This window comes from Halichoeres trimaculatus, unplaced genomic scaffold, assembly GCF_033239565.1.
Source record: "Halichoeres trimaculatus isolate MK-OKI-2021-1 unplaced genomic scaffold, fHalTri1.1 fHalTri1_scaffold_22, whole genome shotgun sequence".
NCBI classification, from domain to species: domain Eukaryota; kingdom Metazoa; phylum Chordata; class Actinopteri; order Labriformes; family Labridae; genus Halichoeres; species Halichoeres trimaculatus.
This window is the reverse complement of record NW_027437200.1, coordinates 19,866,232-19,886,408: the sequence shown is the minus strand read 5'-3', so window position 1 is coordinate 19,886,408 and position 20,177 is coordinate 19,866,232. Positions and strand designations below refer to the sequence as shown.

The following is a 20,177-nucleotide window of genomic DNA, read 5'->3' as shown; positions in this document are numbered from 1 at the left end:
AATGACAGTTAAATTCAAGTCATGTAACTTAACTGCAGTGCATAGTCATTGCAATAACTAGCATATGATCCTGACATTATTTCTTCCAGAGAAAGAAAGAAAGAAAGAAAGAAAGAAAGAAAGAAAGAAAGAAAGAAAGAAAGAAAGAAAGGAAGGAAGGGAGGGAGAAAGAAAAAGAAAAAAAGGAAGGGAGGAAGGAAGGAAAGAAGGAAAGAAAGAAAGAAAGAAAGAAAGAAAGAAAGGAAGGAAGGAAGGAAGGAAGGAAGAAAAGAAGGAAGGAAGGAAGAAAGGAAAGAAAGGAAGGAAGAAAGAAAAAAGGAAGGAAGAAAGAAAGAGAAAGAAAGAAAAAAGAAAGTAGGAAGGCAGGAAGGTAGGAAGGAAGGAAGGAAGATAGGAAGGGAGGAAGGAAGGAAAAGGGACAAGGAAATAAGTTAAAGACAATAGAACAAAGGAAGTATGAAGAAAAGAAAAAGGAGAGATAAAAAGAAGAAAAAATGGAGCTAGCTAGAAAAAAATAAAAGATCTGAAAGAGAAAAAGGGAAAGAAGTGAAGAAAAAATGGCAAAGGAAGAAGGAAGGAAAAAAGGAAAGAAAGGAAAAAAATGGAAAGAAAGAAAAAAGGTCACAGGGAGATAAATTAAAAGTTAAGCAGGAATAATGAGAAAGGGAAAGAAAAAGGACAGGAAGTAAAAAGAAAAGAAATTATAGAAAAAGAAATAAAAGAAACCTAAAAAATGAAAGTTTGAAGTAAAAAAAAAGAGGATGAAAAACAGAGGAATTATGGAAAGTTACGAAAAAAGGATGAGAGGTCAAAAAAGACAAAAAAAAGGTAACAAAAAAAAGAAAGGAAAAAAATAAGTTTTAAAAAACAAGAAAGGCTACACATTAAGTAAAACTAAAGAAAATGATTTAAAAAATGGAAGAAGAGAAGGGAAGAAAGGACAGAAAGAAAGAAGAGTGAGAAAAAAGAAAAAGAAAATGAAAAATAAATCAGTCAAATCTTATTTCCAAGTACATCCTCACATTCAAAGAAAGACAAAATGTTCTTTGAGAAAAGTTATTTGAGTGTTAATATGTTTTAGATTCAGGCAACATGACTCTGGCATTCATTAACTTCTTGCCTTCTTTCATTTTCACCAAAAGAAAAAAATCATTTCCTCTTACGCTCTCATCAAAGGAGAAGCACACTTTGACTCTGGAGCTTTTTAAGGTCATGAAACAGAAAGTATAAAAACATTTAGGTGTTCACTTTAAGTGTTATTGCGGGGGAAAAGGCACATTAACACCTGCATACGTTGAAGAAAGATCTCCAGGGAGCAGGTATTGAATTCCTCACAGAAGGTCTCAGCTATAGATTTGTTTTTCTCAGACTGATGCTATCGGCTTGTACCGAAAGCTCAGGATGGGGTATTAGCTTCTTTTTTATATTCAGGGTAATGGGACGGTGAGCACACAGGATGGAAACACACCAGCAGTGTTGCGTCATGTCGAGTGAGGTCTGGTCTGAAGGACTAAATTTAGACGCTGGTTGCTGCTGCATCTTGAATAATAAGTGTGAATGAGTGTGACTGCATGTGGGCCCAAGAGACACAGGGTTAAAGAACACACACACAGGTAGTGGAGATTATTATGATTTCCTTTTGTTTTTGAGGAAGGTTTATTTCTTGGAGATGTCCTGAGCAGCAGGAGAAGTAGATTTTGAAAGAACAGCTGATGGTTGGGATAGGAAAGAAAAATGGGAGGGGTCTTTGCACAGAGAAAACAAGCACTGCGTGAAGGAAGGAGGAGGCAGGAGGTCGTCAGTGGGCGTGGCTACTGTACACATAAGAAGAACAGCAGCAGCAGCATGTGTACTTACTCAAACACAACCTCTGTGGGTGAAGACAAAAACAGGACAGGTATTTCCGAGGAAGACCTGAAACTGACTCTAAGGAGACTTCTGGAGAGGATGATTTTGTCTTTTTCTGGAGGAGAAAAAACAAGGAAGTAGGGTTTTTTTTTTTTAGTTTTTACTGAGAAGCAACGTAAAGGAAGAAGTTGCTTCATTAACTTCGGGGAAACGGTGGTTGGATTATGTTTTTATCGCTTCGTGAACGGACTCAGAGATTGTGACGTGAAGCGCCACCTGTGACAGCTGCAAAGGAGACACAAACTGACATTTTGAGACGGCTGCTACCTTTTCTTTTTTAAAGGTATTTCTTTCACTTCCTGACTTTTATTCGAGCTGACAGGGCTCCAACATCTAACTTCCCTCATCAGATAACGACTTCACGTCAGCAGAACGTGGTGTTTCGAACGCACGAGCTCAAGTTGAGACTAGCTCGCGACGAGCATCAGGTGAGGGCGGGAAGACAAAGGACATACGTTAACACAAAAACATCACCGAGTTGGGAGAAAGTCCGGCCGTGAAGATGACAGACGGAGCCAGACAACGCACCAGCACGGCGGGGTCTTCGAAGGATGCTGCCGGTGGCGAGAAGGAGTCTGGAGGAGGAGGAGGAGGAGGCGTCGCGCTCAAGAAAGAAATCGGGCTCGTGAGCGCCTGTGGTATTATTGTCGGTGAGTAGTTTGACGAACACACCAAGACTGCAAAACAACGTCTAAATGAGCCAAACATGATTTAATTTCCTTTTAAAGATGCACTAAAAGTGGCATTTTGAAAAAAATTCCCACCGTCCATGAACGCATCTTAGATGCTAATAAAGTATTTAAGAGTGAAATAGCAGTTTTACACATTTATTAGTATTTTTCTCCCAAAATTAACACTAAATTAGATTAACAACCCTGTTACAGTAGCACACAGCGCTTAACAAATGTGTACTATCACTTAATTTAAATACACTTCATGGTTGCACCCTTTGATCAATCAGCCTCTCATCATCTCTGTGACCTGCTCACTTCTAATGATGATGATTATGATGATGATGATGAAGGTGTAGTCTACCTCTTTCATTCAGAACAGGTTGTAAGGTCACGTGACTGGCCTCAACCTCACAAGATAGCATGCTGGTACCACGTGGGCTATTATAAATTGCTTCACACTTTGATTGCATCATGCTAACACATGAGGGGCCAACTACTCAATTAATTACCCATTTGTTTCAATCAATACATCTTTAAAAAGTCTTAATTTTTAATATTTATTCACATTATAGCAGTTTTTTTCCTCAATATTATGTTTTAAATTTTCTAGTTTTTATTTTTTCCATTAATGATGTAATGTACATGATGCATTGCAGTGGCAAAAAAACAGAAGTCTGACTCCCTTAGATGTTTTTTAAGAACACAAATTAAGATTTTGCTAACCCTTTTAGTCAAATTTTATTATTTTTTTGTCAGTTATGAAAAGCTTACGGCAAACATAATGCCACCACATCACCTAATTAATATAATATATAATTATTAGCTTTATTTTTCCATGGTAGCAAGTTAATTTTAGCTAGTTTCTCAAAAGCTGGAACATGGTCATGATTAACATTACATCCAATCTATTTTTTTTTTATTTAAACTTCTATAAAAAATAATCCATTACCATAACAAACTGAGCTTTCCCCCTTGGAATATGATAAATTTATTAGTTTTGAGTGGAAAACCACTTTTGTTTTCCAGATAAGGAATAAAAATAATATGAGACTGCCAGAAAACAACATGTAGCATTTTTATTTATTTTATTTTTTTTTAAGAAGTGAAGACATGTAAGCATAAAACTACGGAACTGAAGAAACTACTGCAACTTTTTTTTTTTTTTTTTGTGAATGCATGCCAACTTAGGGCTTCCGTACAACTAATCAAAGACATATCTCTCAGTTGCATCAATTCTTGTTTTCTTTTTTTTTTTTTTTCAGTAAATTATGCAAGAAAGTCTCATTTTATTCAGTAAGAAGTCCAAATCCAACAAAAGGCTAATTTATGAAAACAAATTAGAAGATAAACAGCTATTTATCTGTGCTGAGGAACCTTAAGAAAACCCAGTTAGATGAAATGAAAAATCACTGATCAAGGTGATTGCCGTTTACCTCTCGGGTAATGGTAAATACACAAATCAATTTTAAGCAATAAACCTGACATTGCCTTCCTGACACAATCAATGAAACAATGTGACACAAGCGCAGCAGCAGCTGAGCAGTGATTCATCATTCAACACAAACAACAAACGACATCAGACGACACACCGGTCGATCGATGGGGTGAAATTAAGCCCAGGTTGCACCAGGTGGGCCCAGCGAGCGTGCGGTCTTCATGGTGACCTTGACAGGTTGAGGAGAAGCGCGGAGGGGAGGGCTTGTTTCCTTGGAAACAGGAGGGGGAAAAAGTGAGAGTGAGTGAGAATGAATGAGAGCGAATGAGTGAGTGAGTGTGGGAACTCCTGAGAGACAGAGAGAAAACAGAGAGATAAGGAGCAACCTTGGTGTTCGAGTGTCACGCCCTTTGAGCTTTCCAAGCTTTTATAACTGATCACCTCAAAAATGATTCCAAGTATTGACAAACCATAAGAATCTATAAACACTTCATTTGGACCACAAACAGACACTCCGTCCTCTGCAGCCCCACCTTTGGACGTTACTTAGCGATATTTTAATTGTTTGATTACTTTATTGATCTCTGTCTATTCAATGATTAAAAACATGTTAGCTTAGCGCTCATGTCGTCTTAAAGGACACTTTTATGGCCGTCCAGAGTTCAGATCATCTCCTCTGTAGAGTCCTCAGACTGCTCCCGGCCTGGAGTCTCTTTTCTTTCTGTCCCTGACATATCATGTGCAAAAGGGACGTGGGCTCAGGTGACTCGTCTGATCCTTTCCTTGGGAACATGCCCCACTGGGTTTCCATGAAAAAGGCAAGGAGTACGTGTGTGTGTGTGTGTGTGTGTGTGTGTGTGTGTGTGGGTGTGTGTGTGTGTGTGTCAGAGAGAGACAGAGAAGAGTTTTTTATGGCCTATTGTACTATACAAGAAACATAAATGCTGCAACAAAGGAAGGGATCTGTAATAGAAGTGTACCTAAGGTCACTCAGAATAGGAACACGCCCCAGTAATAATTTGGATTAGCAAACCTAGCTTAGCTTCATCTGAAGTTGAATCAGTAAAGTTCCTGAACAATATTCCTGTTAAATGTTTTGGTTTAACCATGAGAAATGCCTTCAATGCTGCCCATAATACATTATCTACTGTTAGCAAGAATGCTAGTTAGCAAGAATGTTAGCCAAAATCATAAATCATTTGTTCCCTTAAGAGTCAGTGTATTTTGTTAGCATACACATAAACAATGAGCATTTGAAGCAGCTCTTATTTTAGTCACGGGTTAATCATCACAAAAAGGTTAGCATAAAAAAAGTGTAGCATTTGACTAAGCTAACTTCTGCAACTAACATGTTCTAATTGCATGCTCAGCTAATGATTCATTAGCCTTGTAAAAAGTCAGTGTGTATTACATTACCTTACACCAAAGGTCTTCAACCTGTGGCTCTGGAGCCTCATGCGGCTCTTAAGAATCCCATCTATCAGTAGAGCTTTCAAGTTTTCTTTAAGATTTTTGCCATTTTTTTTGCCTTTTTAAAAAACACTTTTTTGAAAGATTTGGCAAATTTTTGCAAATAATTTAAATTCCAATTTTGTTTTTACTTTTTTAAAACATTTTTTGAAAATTTAAAAAAAATTTAGAAAATTTTTGAAACTATAACTTTTTTGTAAATTTATGAAATTCCAGTTATTAAAAAAATAAAATTGGGATTTTTTTTTTGCAAATTTTGCACATTTAATTTTTTTTTTAGTTTTTTTCATATTTTGCACGTTTTTGAAATTTCCAAATTTTTGAAAAAAAAAAACTAGCTACTCATTGAAATTGCATCACTTTGGCAAATTTGTGAAAAATGTGGCGTTACAAATTTTTCATTTTTAAAAAATGTTTTTAAATTTATCAAAAACATTAAACAAATACGTCACATGTACAATTTTATTAACACAAAAAAACTTTTTTTTAAGATAATTATTCACTTGATTTTAACTTTGTTTAGAATTTTATCCACTTTTTTGTCTTTATTATGAAAAAAAAAAGATTTTGTGGATCCTGAATGACTTTAAACCAGGTGAGCTGAGGAAAAATGGCTTTTATGAAAGTAAAGGTTGCAGACCCCTGCCTTACACCAAAACAATGATCAACTAGCAACTTTTATTTTAGATTAGCATCAAATTACGGATGAAAAAATACAAGCATCACAAACAGTGTGCTGCTAGCAAGGGGGTCTAGCAAGAGAAGCTGTTTTTTAAGCTAATGCTAATACTAGCCTAGCTTGATTGGTTCACTTAGCTTGTTTTAAGTCTTTTATCAGCCAGTGAAAGATGTAGCATACTAGCAATTATGTTAAAGCTGTATAGAATTAGTGGTTAAGCTAATACCAGCTAATAGGGTTAAATGGTTACTCAGTTTTGGCTAATTCTGGAGTTTAGCTGTCAAATTTATACTGAAAGGAAAAGGAGAATATCATTAAGAGCATCAATTTGATAAATAGGATTATTAAGCTCAGTTTTATCTTTTTAAAGTTGCTTTTTGACCTAAACCCCAGAAGCTAAATGCTTAGCAAGCATAAGTAATAATGAACAATAACTCTTTTCAGCTTCCCTCAGTCTCAGAAATTGCTTCGCAGTAATAATAACTCACTCTCATACATTTACAGAAGCAGCCTGCAGGGTTGGCGAGGGCCTGGCTGCGGGCCAAGCAGTACATTGCCTCAGCTTGTCGGCTGTTTGAACAAAGATTTACTGCTGGGAGGAAATACAAGGACTAATCTTTGAGGCTTTTATAAAGGCTGATTAGGGTTATATCATAATGCTTCACACACACAGAGCTCGTTAATACTCAGTCTGCTGCGGGAGTCAGGGAGGCTTTGACAAATAAAACATGCTATTCTTCGTGTTTGTTCAATCTGTTGGGGAACATGATGGTTTTAAAGGGGATGTATAGTGAGCAGGTGGTTATTGGTGACAAGTTGAGGAACACTCTGGTAACACCACCTGTTCACTATACACCAACCAAAGCTACAAATAGGGATGGGTACCTTTCACATTTGATATGATGCGGTACTGATGCCCGGTACCCGACAATCGGTACTGGTACTCAACAGTACCAACTTTGTGTACTTTTTTTGTGTTTATGCGGTAAAAAATATCAATTTGTTTAATAATAGAAAATAAGAATTTTTCAATTTAACATATTTTTTCTTCAATGCATAACCTTGCAATGCTGTGTTCAAGCCCGGCATGGAAAATTGCCTACTCTTCCACTCCCTCACAGTCACAAGGATGACATTTGACAGAAAGTACCTAATTGGGTACCCATCCCTAGCTAAAAACATTTTAAATAAGACAAATAATTGTTTATGTGCAGCTAATATTAGCTTTTGTGACTTGGTGTGTGTGCGGTTTCTACACTTTTTGGCAGACAGCCTCAAGTGGACGGTTGGAGAATTGCGTTTTTTGCACTAAAAACTACAAAACTATAAAACTATCACCTTGTTTATAGAAAGAGTCTGAGTCAGATATTTAAAGCTGTGTCCAACTTCTTAAAATAAATAACATGATGTCTACAGAGGAGCCTTTGAAATGGCAAGTGAACACCAAGGGAGCAAATCAAAACATCCTGCCTCCGAAGCGGACGAACCTGCTGAGATTTTGTAACAGTAAGTCCGGAAATTTGTCAAAGGGACTTGAACAGATTTGACCTCGAGAGATGTGACGGTTTAGTCTTCGCGAAGTTGACACCAACGTGCAGATGTGCGGTTTGAGGTCACGAGAGAGTAAAACAGAATGAGACGAGGACGGTTTGACAGCAGAAGACCAAAGTTTCCCTCTTGGCCCGTTTGGAGACAAAAGGATGTCAAAGCAAGCAGCAGAGCAGGAAACCTGAGGAGATTCCACGTTAGTCAGCATGTCTCACACAATCTGACACAAGCAGCGTTCACAACTCTCCCCCTTTAACAAACACGTTTGAGCCGTTTCTAAACGCCTCAGCAGCGTGGGCAGAAGCTGCTCTTACAGGAGTTTGAACTCCAGAAGTGCTGAGTCAGCACATGACTGATTTTTCTTTTTTACCCTCTCCTGTCATGTCAAAGGTCACACACTGAAGACCGCTGCCGCCATAAAAACGTCAACATAATCAGGAGCGTGATATGTGTTTCTTTAGTATTTTTCACCGTGAAGTGAAGTTACATAACCGTTTCACGTGATACATATGGGATCTCTTATGGCTGTGCAGATTTGCATGTGTTCACGCTGGTTTGGCTCATGTTTGGGTTTTTTCTTTACGTTTTGGGGTTTTAAGGGAAAACAGATGCTGGGCGCTTTTTCTTTTTGCAGAGTGGCATGTTGGTGTTGCAATATCAACATTTCCTCAAAAGACAGCAGATAGTTAAGCTACATGTTTGTTTATAAATCATCAGTTCATTCATTTTGGTGCAGTGGACTTCATTTTAGCAGGTTTTGATTTTAAAAGGAACAAAATTTGTAAGAAAAATCACCTAAAAAGAGTTGAAAATACATCAGAATCAATTTTGTTCTTGGTAAATGCTTCGTTTTCCATGTGGACACGACTAATTTAATATAACACATGATGGATCTCCTTGAAGCTGTAGTTGTAGCTCATTGGCAGTAGCAGCAGGAAACGGTATCATCCATATCTTTGACTTTTGTACTGTCAAACGCCACCTATCCTGTTATGATTTAATGCCCTCGACCTTTAACCCTGGCGCCATCTTTATTGGCCGGTGAGTTCAAGTGCAGCCAACCCAGTTGGCTTAATCTCATTGGACGCTGACCTCTGACCTCTGACCTCTTTGTACAAGAACAACTCAGTCGCAGTTTTTTTTTTTCATGACCAGAACTCAATCGTTCGTCTTTTCACACTCTCATCTCACTGTGATGCTCGGTGAACCTGTAACGCCGTTATCCCCCCTCATCCTCCTCCTCTCCTCCCTCGTTGCACTCTTTCACCCCGCTCATTCTCTTGCTTCATTTGCCCATAAGTCTTTGCGAAGTCAGCAGATTACAGGTTCCCCTGATCCACCGCTGTTCTCTTCTCGTTTCTCCACTTTGAATCTGTCTGCTCATGACCTCATTTTTCTTTTTCTGCTGATCTCGTCAGTCTGCTCTGTTAGCAGAAGTCTCACAAAAACCACTACTCACAAAAAGTACACGTTAGGCTAACATTTTCTCACTTCTCAAATACTCTATTTCCTAATATTTTTTAGTTTTCTTTCATCTGAGGTGATACTTTTATTTGTAGCTTGACCTTTGTCCCATGAAAAAATGGTGGAATGTCCCTTTAAATCCATCTTCCTTACTTTAAGCTCAACCTAAAAGTGCTGCCAAATCATCTTCTTCAATCTGACACCACTCTTCTCCTCCACCAGGTAACATCATCGGCTCAGGTATCTTCGTCAGCCCAAAGGGAGTGATGGAGAACGCCAGCTCGGTGGGCGTGGCCTTGATCGTCTGGATCATCACGGGCGTCATCACTGCCATCGGCGCGCTGTGCTACGCCGAGCTGGGTGTTACCATCCCCAAATCTGGGGGAGACTACTCCTATGTGAAGGATATCTTTGGAGGCCTGGCAGGGTGAGTGAAAACTTGACTGTTACATAAAACAGAGAGTCATCTGCATACGCAGTGACAATCAGTGGGGCGTTTAGGGGCTGTTTCTTTAAAGGAAAGGGTGTTAAGAGAGCGCCACATGAAAGGAGAGTGACATTTGACAATGAAACAAGGTGTAAGCCTCAGTGAACATGTGCCATACAGGAAACGAGAGTAGGTCGGTGGTGTTGATGTCAGGTAAGGCGGGGTTTTTTATGGTACAACATTCTCTCGTTTACCACAGCTGCTACACCTCAGTGCTTAATTTGGGTATTAAATGTCAAAAGCTAAAGAAAGCAGAGGTAAAAGGGACTTTTATCTCTGCAAAATGCAGATTTTTTTTCTTTTCTCTAAAAATTTCACATTTACAACAGACATTTCACACCTACCAGGGATCCTTAAAAAGCCTTAAAATCTATCTATCTATCTATCTATCTATCTATCTATCTATCTATCTATCTATCTATCTATCTATCTATCTATCTATCTATCTGTCTGTCTATCTATCCATATGTCTATCTGTCTATTGGAGTACATACAGAGAAGAGAAACTGAAACTTAAGTATCAGTCTCATTACCCAAGTATTGATCAATACTGATCTCAACGTTGACATCAATATATCAACATTTAAGACTGATCAGCACACCACTACTCTTAACAATAAACATATAAATATTTTTTATGAATGGATCAAAAAGCCACATTTTGCTCCTGAGCTGCAGGTTGGCCACCCCTGCCTTAGAAGGACTTAAAATGTCTTAAATTAATCTTTAAAAATCTTTTAAAAAATAGTAACAAATGTTAGTATGATTGTAAATAGTCCCAAATCTCAAAATATTTTTTTTTATATTTTTTTTTTATTTATTTTTTAGTAATTTACTGAGTGACTCCTTTGGTAACATCCCACAATCATGATAGCGGAACCAACAAGCATTAGTGTCGTTGCAGCTAGGACTCTATTAATTGTCTGTAACCCTATGCAATTGATGTGGTGCTTTTTTCCATTTGTATTAATTGTGAAGTTGGTCCTTAATTTAGTTTCAAATGGCATTAAAAAGTCTTGAATTTAACTTGCCTTGAGCTGTAGGAACCTTGCTGGTATAGTCCAAGTTTTATGATGCAAAGCAGGAAGTATTTACTAACGCACAGGTAGGATGTAGCATGTTCCCTGGTCCAACTCATCAGGGTAGGCTTCAATTTTGGTAGTAAATTGATAGGTATTACTTTTTATAAATAAGAAATTTTCAAAAACATAGGACAATAAGATGGGGAGGATTCAGATTGTCCACAGGGGGCGCCAAAGTGACACAAACAGTAAGTTCTTCAGAGGAGCTTTAATGTCACACTTTGATTCAAATCTTGGTTGTTACGTATTTAAAGCTCCAGTCAGGAATTAGGCATCATTTTGTATTAACTTTGGCGCCCCCTGTGGACGAAGTGGTACTCGTTATGTATGATTTTGTCCAGAATAGTGTGTTATACATAGGAATTGCATTCTGTGAGTCGACTACAGGAGCTTTAAAATGACCAACATGGGCGACATATTAAAAATTCATGTCTAGGGGTTCCTGTAAGGGCCGCTGACTAATAGCTGTATCATAAAGTGAGATGAAACCAAAGCAGCACTAATCAAACTACTTTGTTCAAACACTCATTCCTTCAACCACAGAGCAGTTTCACACAGAGTTACAAATGCCAGGCAGCTGTGGGGGTTTCTACAGTCTGAGCTTCCTCCCCACCACCCCTCTTTGTTTCATTCATCCATAAACGGTCAGCTTTAAGGTAAAAGCGCTTACAGTAAAGCTTGAGAAACACACTGGGGTAATTTCCTAGCAAAACAATAATGTTTGTTGGCGTAAGTTTCACACGCTGTGCCTCCTCGCCCCGTCTGTAAACACAGATTAAACCATTGTTTTTACAACTATCACACGGATAAATATTATCAGTGTATTTCGGGAGAGGAATCCACCCAGACAAAACAGCCATTGATTGTTTTTGCACCTTTGTGTGGGAGCTATCAATACACATCAATGAGGTTTAACTTCACAGACTTTGTAGTTTGTGGCGTCAGAAGTGTGTTCCTGTGCCCTCTGCGTAGGATAAAAAAACTTCATTCAAGAAATGTTTGTTGTTGTTCTCCTGTTCCTCTTATCCTTTATACTATGAATGTGTGTGTTTACATGGGCTTGTTTTATTTGCACGTGCTGAAAAGTAAACACCTGCATTGACGGTAATTCTTACATCACTGTATTGTTGCTAGGTCAGAGCGACTGAGGGCTCACAGTTTGAATCCAGGGTATTCAAATACAAAAGCTTTTTGTTATGTCAGACAAACAGGGGTTGTGTAACACCTACTATGTGAGGAAATTAGACTAATATAGATGAAATTAATAGCTTTGAGTTACTGTATAAAACTGTGAAGTCGACATCGCTTCCATGGCAACGTATTCTTACAAGCCTCCTTGTTGTACAAATATATGACACACTAAACAACTGATTGAACCTTCATGTTAACAGATTGGACATATTTAGACATTTATATCCAAATTCAGTCCCACGCCTTTAGTCCTTTTTTCTTTTTTGTTTCTTTTTTTTTAAAGGTAAAGCTCCAAGATTGAATTTGAATTTTTTAAAAAGAAAAAAAAAACATTCCCAAAAAAAGAGAGAAAACCTAGAACTTAGGGATTTGTGTAAAGATAAGAAATCTAATATTTGTGTAGTATAACAAAAAATAAAAATAAATTGAAAATATTCTTTGAGAAGAAAACCAGAACTTTGACCAAAAAAAGTTGTTTTTTTTAAAAAAGGAGTCTCAAATTTAATTTGAAACTTTAAGAAAAAAAATTGTTTAAGGGAAAAATTAAAGAATTCTGTAGGAAGTATTATATTTAGAAGATTTTGGGGAAAAAACAACAGAATTTGGGAACATTTTTTTTTTCCAAAAAAGTTTTTTGCTTTTAAATGTTCTTATTTATTTGATCTTTTTTTTTTTTTTTTTGGGGGGGGGGGGGGGGTAAGATTGAAAATATTTTGGGACAATAACAAAATTTGGGAACAAAAAAATCTGTTTTCTTTTTTTCAAGTTTTTCAGAAAAGTTAGAGTTCTCAAAATTAATATAAAAAATTGAAAAAAAAAGGAAAAAAATAATTAGGGAGGAAAAAATAAAGAAGTCTGGGAAAACATTAAGTTCTATACATTTTGGGAAAAAGAAACAACAAAATAAACTTCAAAAACGTTTTTTTTCTCAAATTTATGTATGTATTAATTTATTTTACTTTTTATTGGGGGGGGGGGTTAAAATATTTTGGGACAAAAGCAGAATTTGGGAACAAAAAAAACTTTTTTTTTCTCAATTTTCCCAGAAGAGTTAGAGTTCTCCAAATTAATCTCAAACTTTAAGAAAAAAAATATTTTGGGGGAAAAAAGTGCAGATATTAAATCCAAAAGACTGTATTTAAGAGAAAAGTGGGATAAAACTCAAAAAAATGACCCCCCCCCCAAAAAAAATAAAAATAAAAAAAAATAATTCTGAAGCTTTCAGGAAAATAAGTCACAATTTAATAAAAAAGATAGTTCTAGAGTTTAGTTTAGATATAATGTGACATTTTAAAGAAAAAAATAGACTTTTAAGATTATCTGACTAAGAATACCTCTCATTCATTGTGGTTGTGGTGGTGGTGGTGAAGGGCGTCTATTTCTTTTTCTTTTTGTGGTTTTTTCAGTTAACGGTAGAGATGTCTCCCTTCCTCAGATTGTTCTGATTTCTAAATCCGGTGATCATGGTGTTGGTTTAGCAGTTTAAAGGCGGTTTGACCAATCAGAATCCACAATTAACACAACAGGTTAACAATCATTTTGATGAAAAATTCCATCTATCTGAGAATCTTTAAAAAGGAAGTAAAACTTTCAATCTCTGGTTTCTATTTTAAACATTTTTCCAGCAATGTCCAGAATTCAGATCACACTAAAGTGAGACGTAATCCCATCAACCCAGTCAAGTGTACTGATCCCACTGTAAGCTCTCAGAGAATTTCATGGAAAAACCACCCATCTGGTCCGTACTGAGAAACCCCTCCAGCTCTCCTCCATCCCATGTCTTCCTATCACACCCTGTTTGTCTCATCTCATCGATCGCCGTGTCCGTGCTGACGAGGCGTGTGACTCATCTCTGCTGCCGTTCGTGAATCGTTTCATTCTCCTCTTGTGTCGATTCTCTGAATTGATATGAGGCTTTTATTAAAATTAATCCATCAGTGTCAGCTGCTATCTGGAGGCAATGAAATGTTGGCTTATAAGATGAGTGTTGGCTGAACGATCCCATCCCCAATCAAAGGTCTTTATTGAATCGGAAATGGGCAACAAGACGTCTCAAACAAATCCAAAATTAAGCTTGATAAACAAAAATTGAAGGTGGTGAGACTGACTAATATCAGATTATGTTGCCATGTTGTTGACTTGTTGCTCTGTGCTGTTAAAACAAGCTGTCAGGATGCGTGAGTCACCTCTTTCAAAAGCAGCAGCCAAAAGGAAATTTCATTAGTTTGGTTTATAGCTGAGGGTGCATTCCCAGAGCTATGGGGGCCCTGAAAGGCAAGAAAATTAAAAAAAACCTTGATTTTATTTAAATAGTTTGATCTAAAGTGGTTTCTTTTCCTTAGTTGACCCTTGAAGGCCTCCATACTTTTCTGCTTTGACATGAAATAAACTTGATGAGTACTAACAGGAAATATCATAACAGAAGTGAAACTGTGGAATAAAATATGAGTCAGGTTACAAGATTTAAGTTTCTTTTCCAGTCTAACAGAGTTTCCCTTTTATTTTGACTTTGTGTTGGATATAAAAGTGGAAAAAGTGCACCTGGTGTTTTGTCTTTCCCACAAACTAATGCCAAAACTTTTCCCTTCCTCCTTCAGGTTTCTGCGTCTCTGGATCGCCGTGCTTGTGATCTACCCGACCAACCAGGCTGTGATTGCGTTGACGTTTTCCAACTACGTGTTACAGCCTTTGTTCCCCACCTGCTTCGCACCGGAGATCGGCCTGCGTCTGCTGGCCGCCGTCTGTCTCTGTGAGTAGCTCATCCCAGGGTTCACTGGTTACTCTCACTTAAACAACACTAGATTCAAAGAAACCTTAAAGTCAGCAAAGCAAACAAACACAGTCACTCTGTTTACACAACCTGTTGAACAAGTATGTCAGCTGTGTGAAATGAAAGGAGCACTCATCGTCGGAATGTTATCAAGAAATTTAATCCAGGGATTAAGAGCTTGAACAAAGCTGCAATTTCTCTCCCTTAAGCCTAAAACCTTAGATAAACTATTCTTGGTTTAGGAAAAAAAGAGAAGGAAATAATTTAAAACTTTTCAACTATGAAACTCTAAATAGTGTTTTAAGTGCTCAAAAGATAATACCACTGGTGTTTTACTACATTAAAGTTTGCTAGCTTAAAAAAAAAATACGTTGCTAGCTTGATTTAGCTTGGCAGAATAGCTAGCTCATTCACGTTATACTTTGATACTCTTTAAATAAGAAGTTTTAAATACCGCCCAAAATGCCTAACTAGGAGAAAATATCAACACCAATCATGTTTTTATTGATTACAGTTAGCTAGCTTAAGATATCTATTAGGTAGCTAAATGTAGCCTAGCAAACAGACTAACTCAATGGCATTTTAAATACTTAAAAAAAAACCTAACCATAAAAAAGATAACTACTACTCATGTATCTATCAATTACACTAAGCTAACTTAAAACTTTATTTGCTAGCTTGATTGAGCTTAGCAAAAAGTTTAGCTTAATACGTGGAATACTTGGATACATCTGAAATATGTAACTTTAAATAGTCTTTTTAAATCTCTAGCTCAAAGAAAACATTTAGACCTCTCATGTAATTACAGTAAGCTAGCTTAAAAACGTGGTAGCTAGCTTGATATATATTGGTAAAAGCTTTCGCAGTTGAAGAGTTATTTGAAACTTCTAATTATTGATAGTATCTGCAATACTTAGCTAGAGGAAAAGATTGAAACCTGTCCTGTACTCATCCATTTAAGAAAGCTAGCTTAAGAAATGTAGCTACATTTAGCTTCATTTAGCTTAGAAAGAGACATGCTAAGTAATGAAATGGTTTATTTCTTTAGAAAAAATGTTTTTAACGCTTAGCTAGAAGACCAAATCAATACCTTTCATGTGTCAATCCAATAAAGTTTGCTTGTTGAAGCAATTTTGTTGCTAGCTTGATATAGCTTGGAAATTAGTCTAATTAAGCTGTTAAATACTTTGATATTTCAAAAATCATACATTTCTAGGTACTTCTAAAAATTCCTAGCTAGCTGAAAAGAAAGGTAACACTTAACATACTGTCCAATAATTGGTAGCTAGCTTAATTTTTCTAACTAGCAACCTTGTGAATGCTAACTTGGCTTTGTCATCAGATTTAAAATATCACTTTTATACACTTCTGAAATTCACAGATCTACTGGTTAAGGTGTAAGTTGCAAAAAGAATTAGAGGGCATGTAGCCTGCATGCTAGCAGGATGTTAGCTTATCACAAACTGGCTTATTATCATGTTGACTTGTGAAGCTTTACAAGGAAAATTGAACATTTTACAACCATAAGCTCGCAAGAAGTGCTGGTGGGCAGATTTCGTCAGTTTGTTTTCCTAAAACTCACAAACACTCACTGAGCTAATCAGGGTCTGCTACTATTAAGCTAACGGCTAATCATTAAGACTTGAAACTGCTATCAATCCTCTTATCCAACTCTTGGCAAGAAAGCAAATAGGCTCTTATTAGACAAGTGTTACATAATTTAAATGAGATGAAAATTCATTTCAAATGATATTTCACCTCTTAACGTGAGCTGGCTAACGGCTAAGTCTCCTGAGTGATCCAGTTTGGATAAAGCAAAGCTAAAGTGGTGCAGATAGCCTGAAGAAATAGAGCAAACAGATGCTTGTTGAGACCTGCTCGTATGTTTTATAAGAACATGTAAATCGTAGACAGGTGCAGGACTGTTGTACTTTCAGGAGAGACACTTGTTGCTGGACGAATTGATGAAGTATCTCACATACTGTGCAGGTCTTTGTGTGCTAACCTTTAAGTGCTAACCTTCCCTGAAGCATTGCTTGGTTGCATCATCAACTATTGAAGTCATTTTAAGCACTCAGACTGAGTTGATCCAGTTTATGTCACTCTGACCCAGTTTCCCTTCTTTATCTGGAGCCTTTCTGCTATTTAACCCTCCGCCAGAGGTCACAGAAGAAACAGAGGAGTCTGGAAGTGTAGCTCTGAATGTGTGACAAGATAAATGGATAGATGTGTTGTCGCTGACCTGACAGTGGTCGATTTGAATCCCTCGACAAAGTTCACAGATGCAGGCCAAATACTGCAGGTAGTCATCGGACAGAGGAGAAGAAGACTGAGTGTATTGTCGGTGCGAGAGCTCGGTCTGGGGAGGATTACAAAACCAGACTGTTCTCTGTTGATACCCTAATCTGACCTGTCAAATAACAGCTAGCTTTAAGGTTTCCAAAAGTGTTACGCAATCAAAGATGTTTGCCAGTTTATTTAAAGATTAATGAGCTTGAGTTATTTTTTTCCATTTTTAAAACTTTTACAAGGAAATTCTTCCACAAAACTTCTGTCTGAGTTCAAACAGAAACTGGTTTTTCAATATTTTGAGAATTGGTCTGAATCTATCAATCAGTCCCACTTTAACAGGTAGACACCTGGAGCAGACACACTAGTGTAAAGCCGTCTGTCAAATCCTCGGTTCTTATAATTGATCTTCAAAGGTTTTTGTCCCAGAGTACGTCCTGTAACAAGCTGCTCGCTCACTCGCAGATGGGCTCAGTTGGCCGCCCTGTTTGGTTTCACAATACGGAACCTCCCTTTAAGAAGGAATGCAACACATTTGTACTCAGTGAACCAAGAGATCAACAACTGTGAAACCGATAATAAACAAGTTATGTTGGTCAGTCGGGCAGGATTCCTCCCAACGTTTCAACAGGTTTTATGAATCATCTCAATATGACCGCAGTAACTGATAGCTACTGTACGTTACAAAACAAAAACAAAGATTAATATATTGAATGATGAAAAAATAAAAAGATCAAAAACTATTTTCCAAATTTGAAGTATAGTGAATTTTAAATTAACACAATTTGAGCAACAAAAGCAACTTAAAAGCCACAAAGAGGTTACAGAAGATGATGCTCCTTGTTAGACAAATGTATTGAATACATCAAAAATTAACACCTAGAGCAGTGGTGTGGCCAAGCCATTAGGTTGCCTCTCATGGCGTTGGAGCTCAAGCGGTAAACCCGGGTTCAAACCAGCTCAAGCATGTCACTCCTCTTTTCACGTTGTTTTGTACTCTAAAATTAGATATGGACTCAAAATTTCGAAAAATAGTTTGTGTGTGATTGTAATCATGTGTGTTCTTGATTTAGAATGGGCTCCAATGGGTCCCCTTCATATTTAGAACCAGCCTCAAGTGGACACTCAAGGAACTACAGTATTTGGGTGAAAAAAGGATTAAATGAGTAAATTAAACATGAAATTAGAACCAAAGGATACCAAAAAGTGGCAATGCTGGTGTGAATTTTGAAGCCTGTGCAAAAAGGTTAAAAAAATAAAATTAATTAAAAAAACTTAGCAATTTTTTTCTGAAAAAAAAATTGAAATATACATATTTTCTTACTTTTTTTTCTTTTTTATATGACAAAAATTTGTTTTGGCTCATATCACATTAGCTTGTTGCCTACCACTCTAAGAAGCTTGTTAATCTTTGTTTTTGATAGCGTGTTTACAAAAAACAAAACAAAAAAAAAGTTTAGTATTTTATATAAACTTTACGAATCATTTTTGAGACAAAACATGTAGTGAAAAAATATTATAAATATAAAATGTATATAAATAAGAAAAATAATAAATTAAATGAGATTATTTTACTTTTTGGTTTGAATCACTTTGGCTTATTTTGTACTACTTTAAAGAATTTGCTGAAAGACACTGCTTTTGAAATATCCTTGTAAACAACAACAAAAAAGGAATCAAACCACAACCTAAAAGAAAAAAAATTCTCAAAGAAAATTTTCACTATTTTTTTTATTTATTTTTTTTTAACTGACCCAAATTTTAGATTTCTTATTCTTACACAAAATCTTTAAAAAATTAATGATTTTTTTGGATTTTTTTAGGAAAAAAAATATTTTTAAAATTTTTTTTCTTTTCTAAAAATTCAAATTCAAGACAAAATGTTAAAATGTTTACAAGACGGCACCCGGTGTGACCTACATTCAGTTACCTGCTTTTCTTTGTCCCACTTCCAAGAGCCCCCGGAGGCAAAATATGCTCACTCCTGCTAACTGTCAGAACTCTGGTTTGTTTTTAGCGAAGTGTCTCTGACTGGCTGAGCAGGCAGAGTGAGGAAGTTTTGTTTTTTTGTCTCAGTCGCATACACTTAGATCCTCGTTTGGGTGTTGTTGTTGTTGTTATAGTGAAAATGTGGGTGAGAGGTTGTCTCCTGCACCAATAATCTGACGTCATTCTTGTTTATCTGCGTCTGTGGTTTCCTAAATTTGGCTCCTTGCAGAACATTAAAACACCACGCCAGCTATCACCGTTCTCCTGGAGAGATATCTTGACAGCGAAACCAGCCGCCGCCGGTCTTTCGCTGGGTCCTACCGATCTGCAAAGGTTTTCCGAGGTGTACAGTTACAAAAACATGTGCGAATGGGCCGGGGCGAAGGAGTGTGGGGTCTGTTGGGGGGTGTCCCGGGGGTCCGTCTCTTCCTACAGATGGCAGAGGGCGAGGTCATAACTCAGTCATGTTTTCCAGCAGGCTTGCAGTTAACTCAGCAAGTTTCCCTCACACACACACACACACACACACACACATTTTGTATACTCAGCTTACAGACAGCTGAGCCGCCCCTTTGGTTTCTAAGAATGTGTTCTCAGGTGTTTACTCGCAGCTTGTCAGTCAAAACCAAGGGAAGGGAGGGACACTTGAGGTGTTACTGTAATGATCCAGAAGAGATCATCTGGTTAAACAACAAACAAGAGGTTTAAGGTGTGTTTTGGCCAGCCGCTTGTAGGTTAGGTAATTGTGCTAGTGTGTATCAAATGGAGTCGTAAGCTGATTTGCATGCATGCTTTCTCATTTCCTGTTTTTCTCCTCGTGGGGGAAGCTCTGCCCCCTCCTCTCCGCCGCTCTTCTTCTGTCTGTCGTCGTAGTTTTATTTGCAGAGGAAGTATAAGTCAAAACTTTTCCTCCTCCTCGGCCCCTTAAAACACCCACAACATCAAAAACATCTGCACAACAGCTACAGCTCGTCTGTTCATGCGGCTCCGCTCCCCGCAGCTACTCCAGAGTTATTTAATCTCAGCCAAACAGGCCAATTACTTAATGGCACCCTATTGGTCTGAACCCACTGGCCTGTTGCACTCAGCAGTGCAGATCAGATCCATTAACTTTGTCTGCGTTAGGAAATGGCTTAACGAGAGGGGTGTGGAGTAGATCCTTATAACTTTAGTATCTAAAAGGATAAACAA

At 37.3% G+C, this 20,177-nt stretch overlaps 1 protein-coding gene across 1 annotated transcript in view; it reads left to right on the top strand.

Annotated features, from left to right (window-relative positions):
- The first annotated feature begins 1,841 nt into the window (after positions 1 to 1,841).
- The window catches only part of slc7a8a (solute carrier family 7 member 8a), a 26,799-nt gene continuing 8,463 nt past the window's right edge, over positions 1,842 to 20,177 (top strand). The window contains exons 1-3 of the mRNA XM_074698867.1: positions 1,842 to 2,558; positions 9,401 to 9,605; positions 14,536 to 14,687. Of these exons, the coding sequence (XP_074554968.1) occupies positions 2,411 to 2,558; positions 9,401 to 9,605; positions 14,536 to 14,687 (505 nt within the window). The 5' untranslated portion in view covers positions 1,842 to 2,410. The remainder of the gene's footprint in view (positions 2,559 to 9,400; positions 9,606 to 14,535; positions 14,688 to 20,177) is intronic.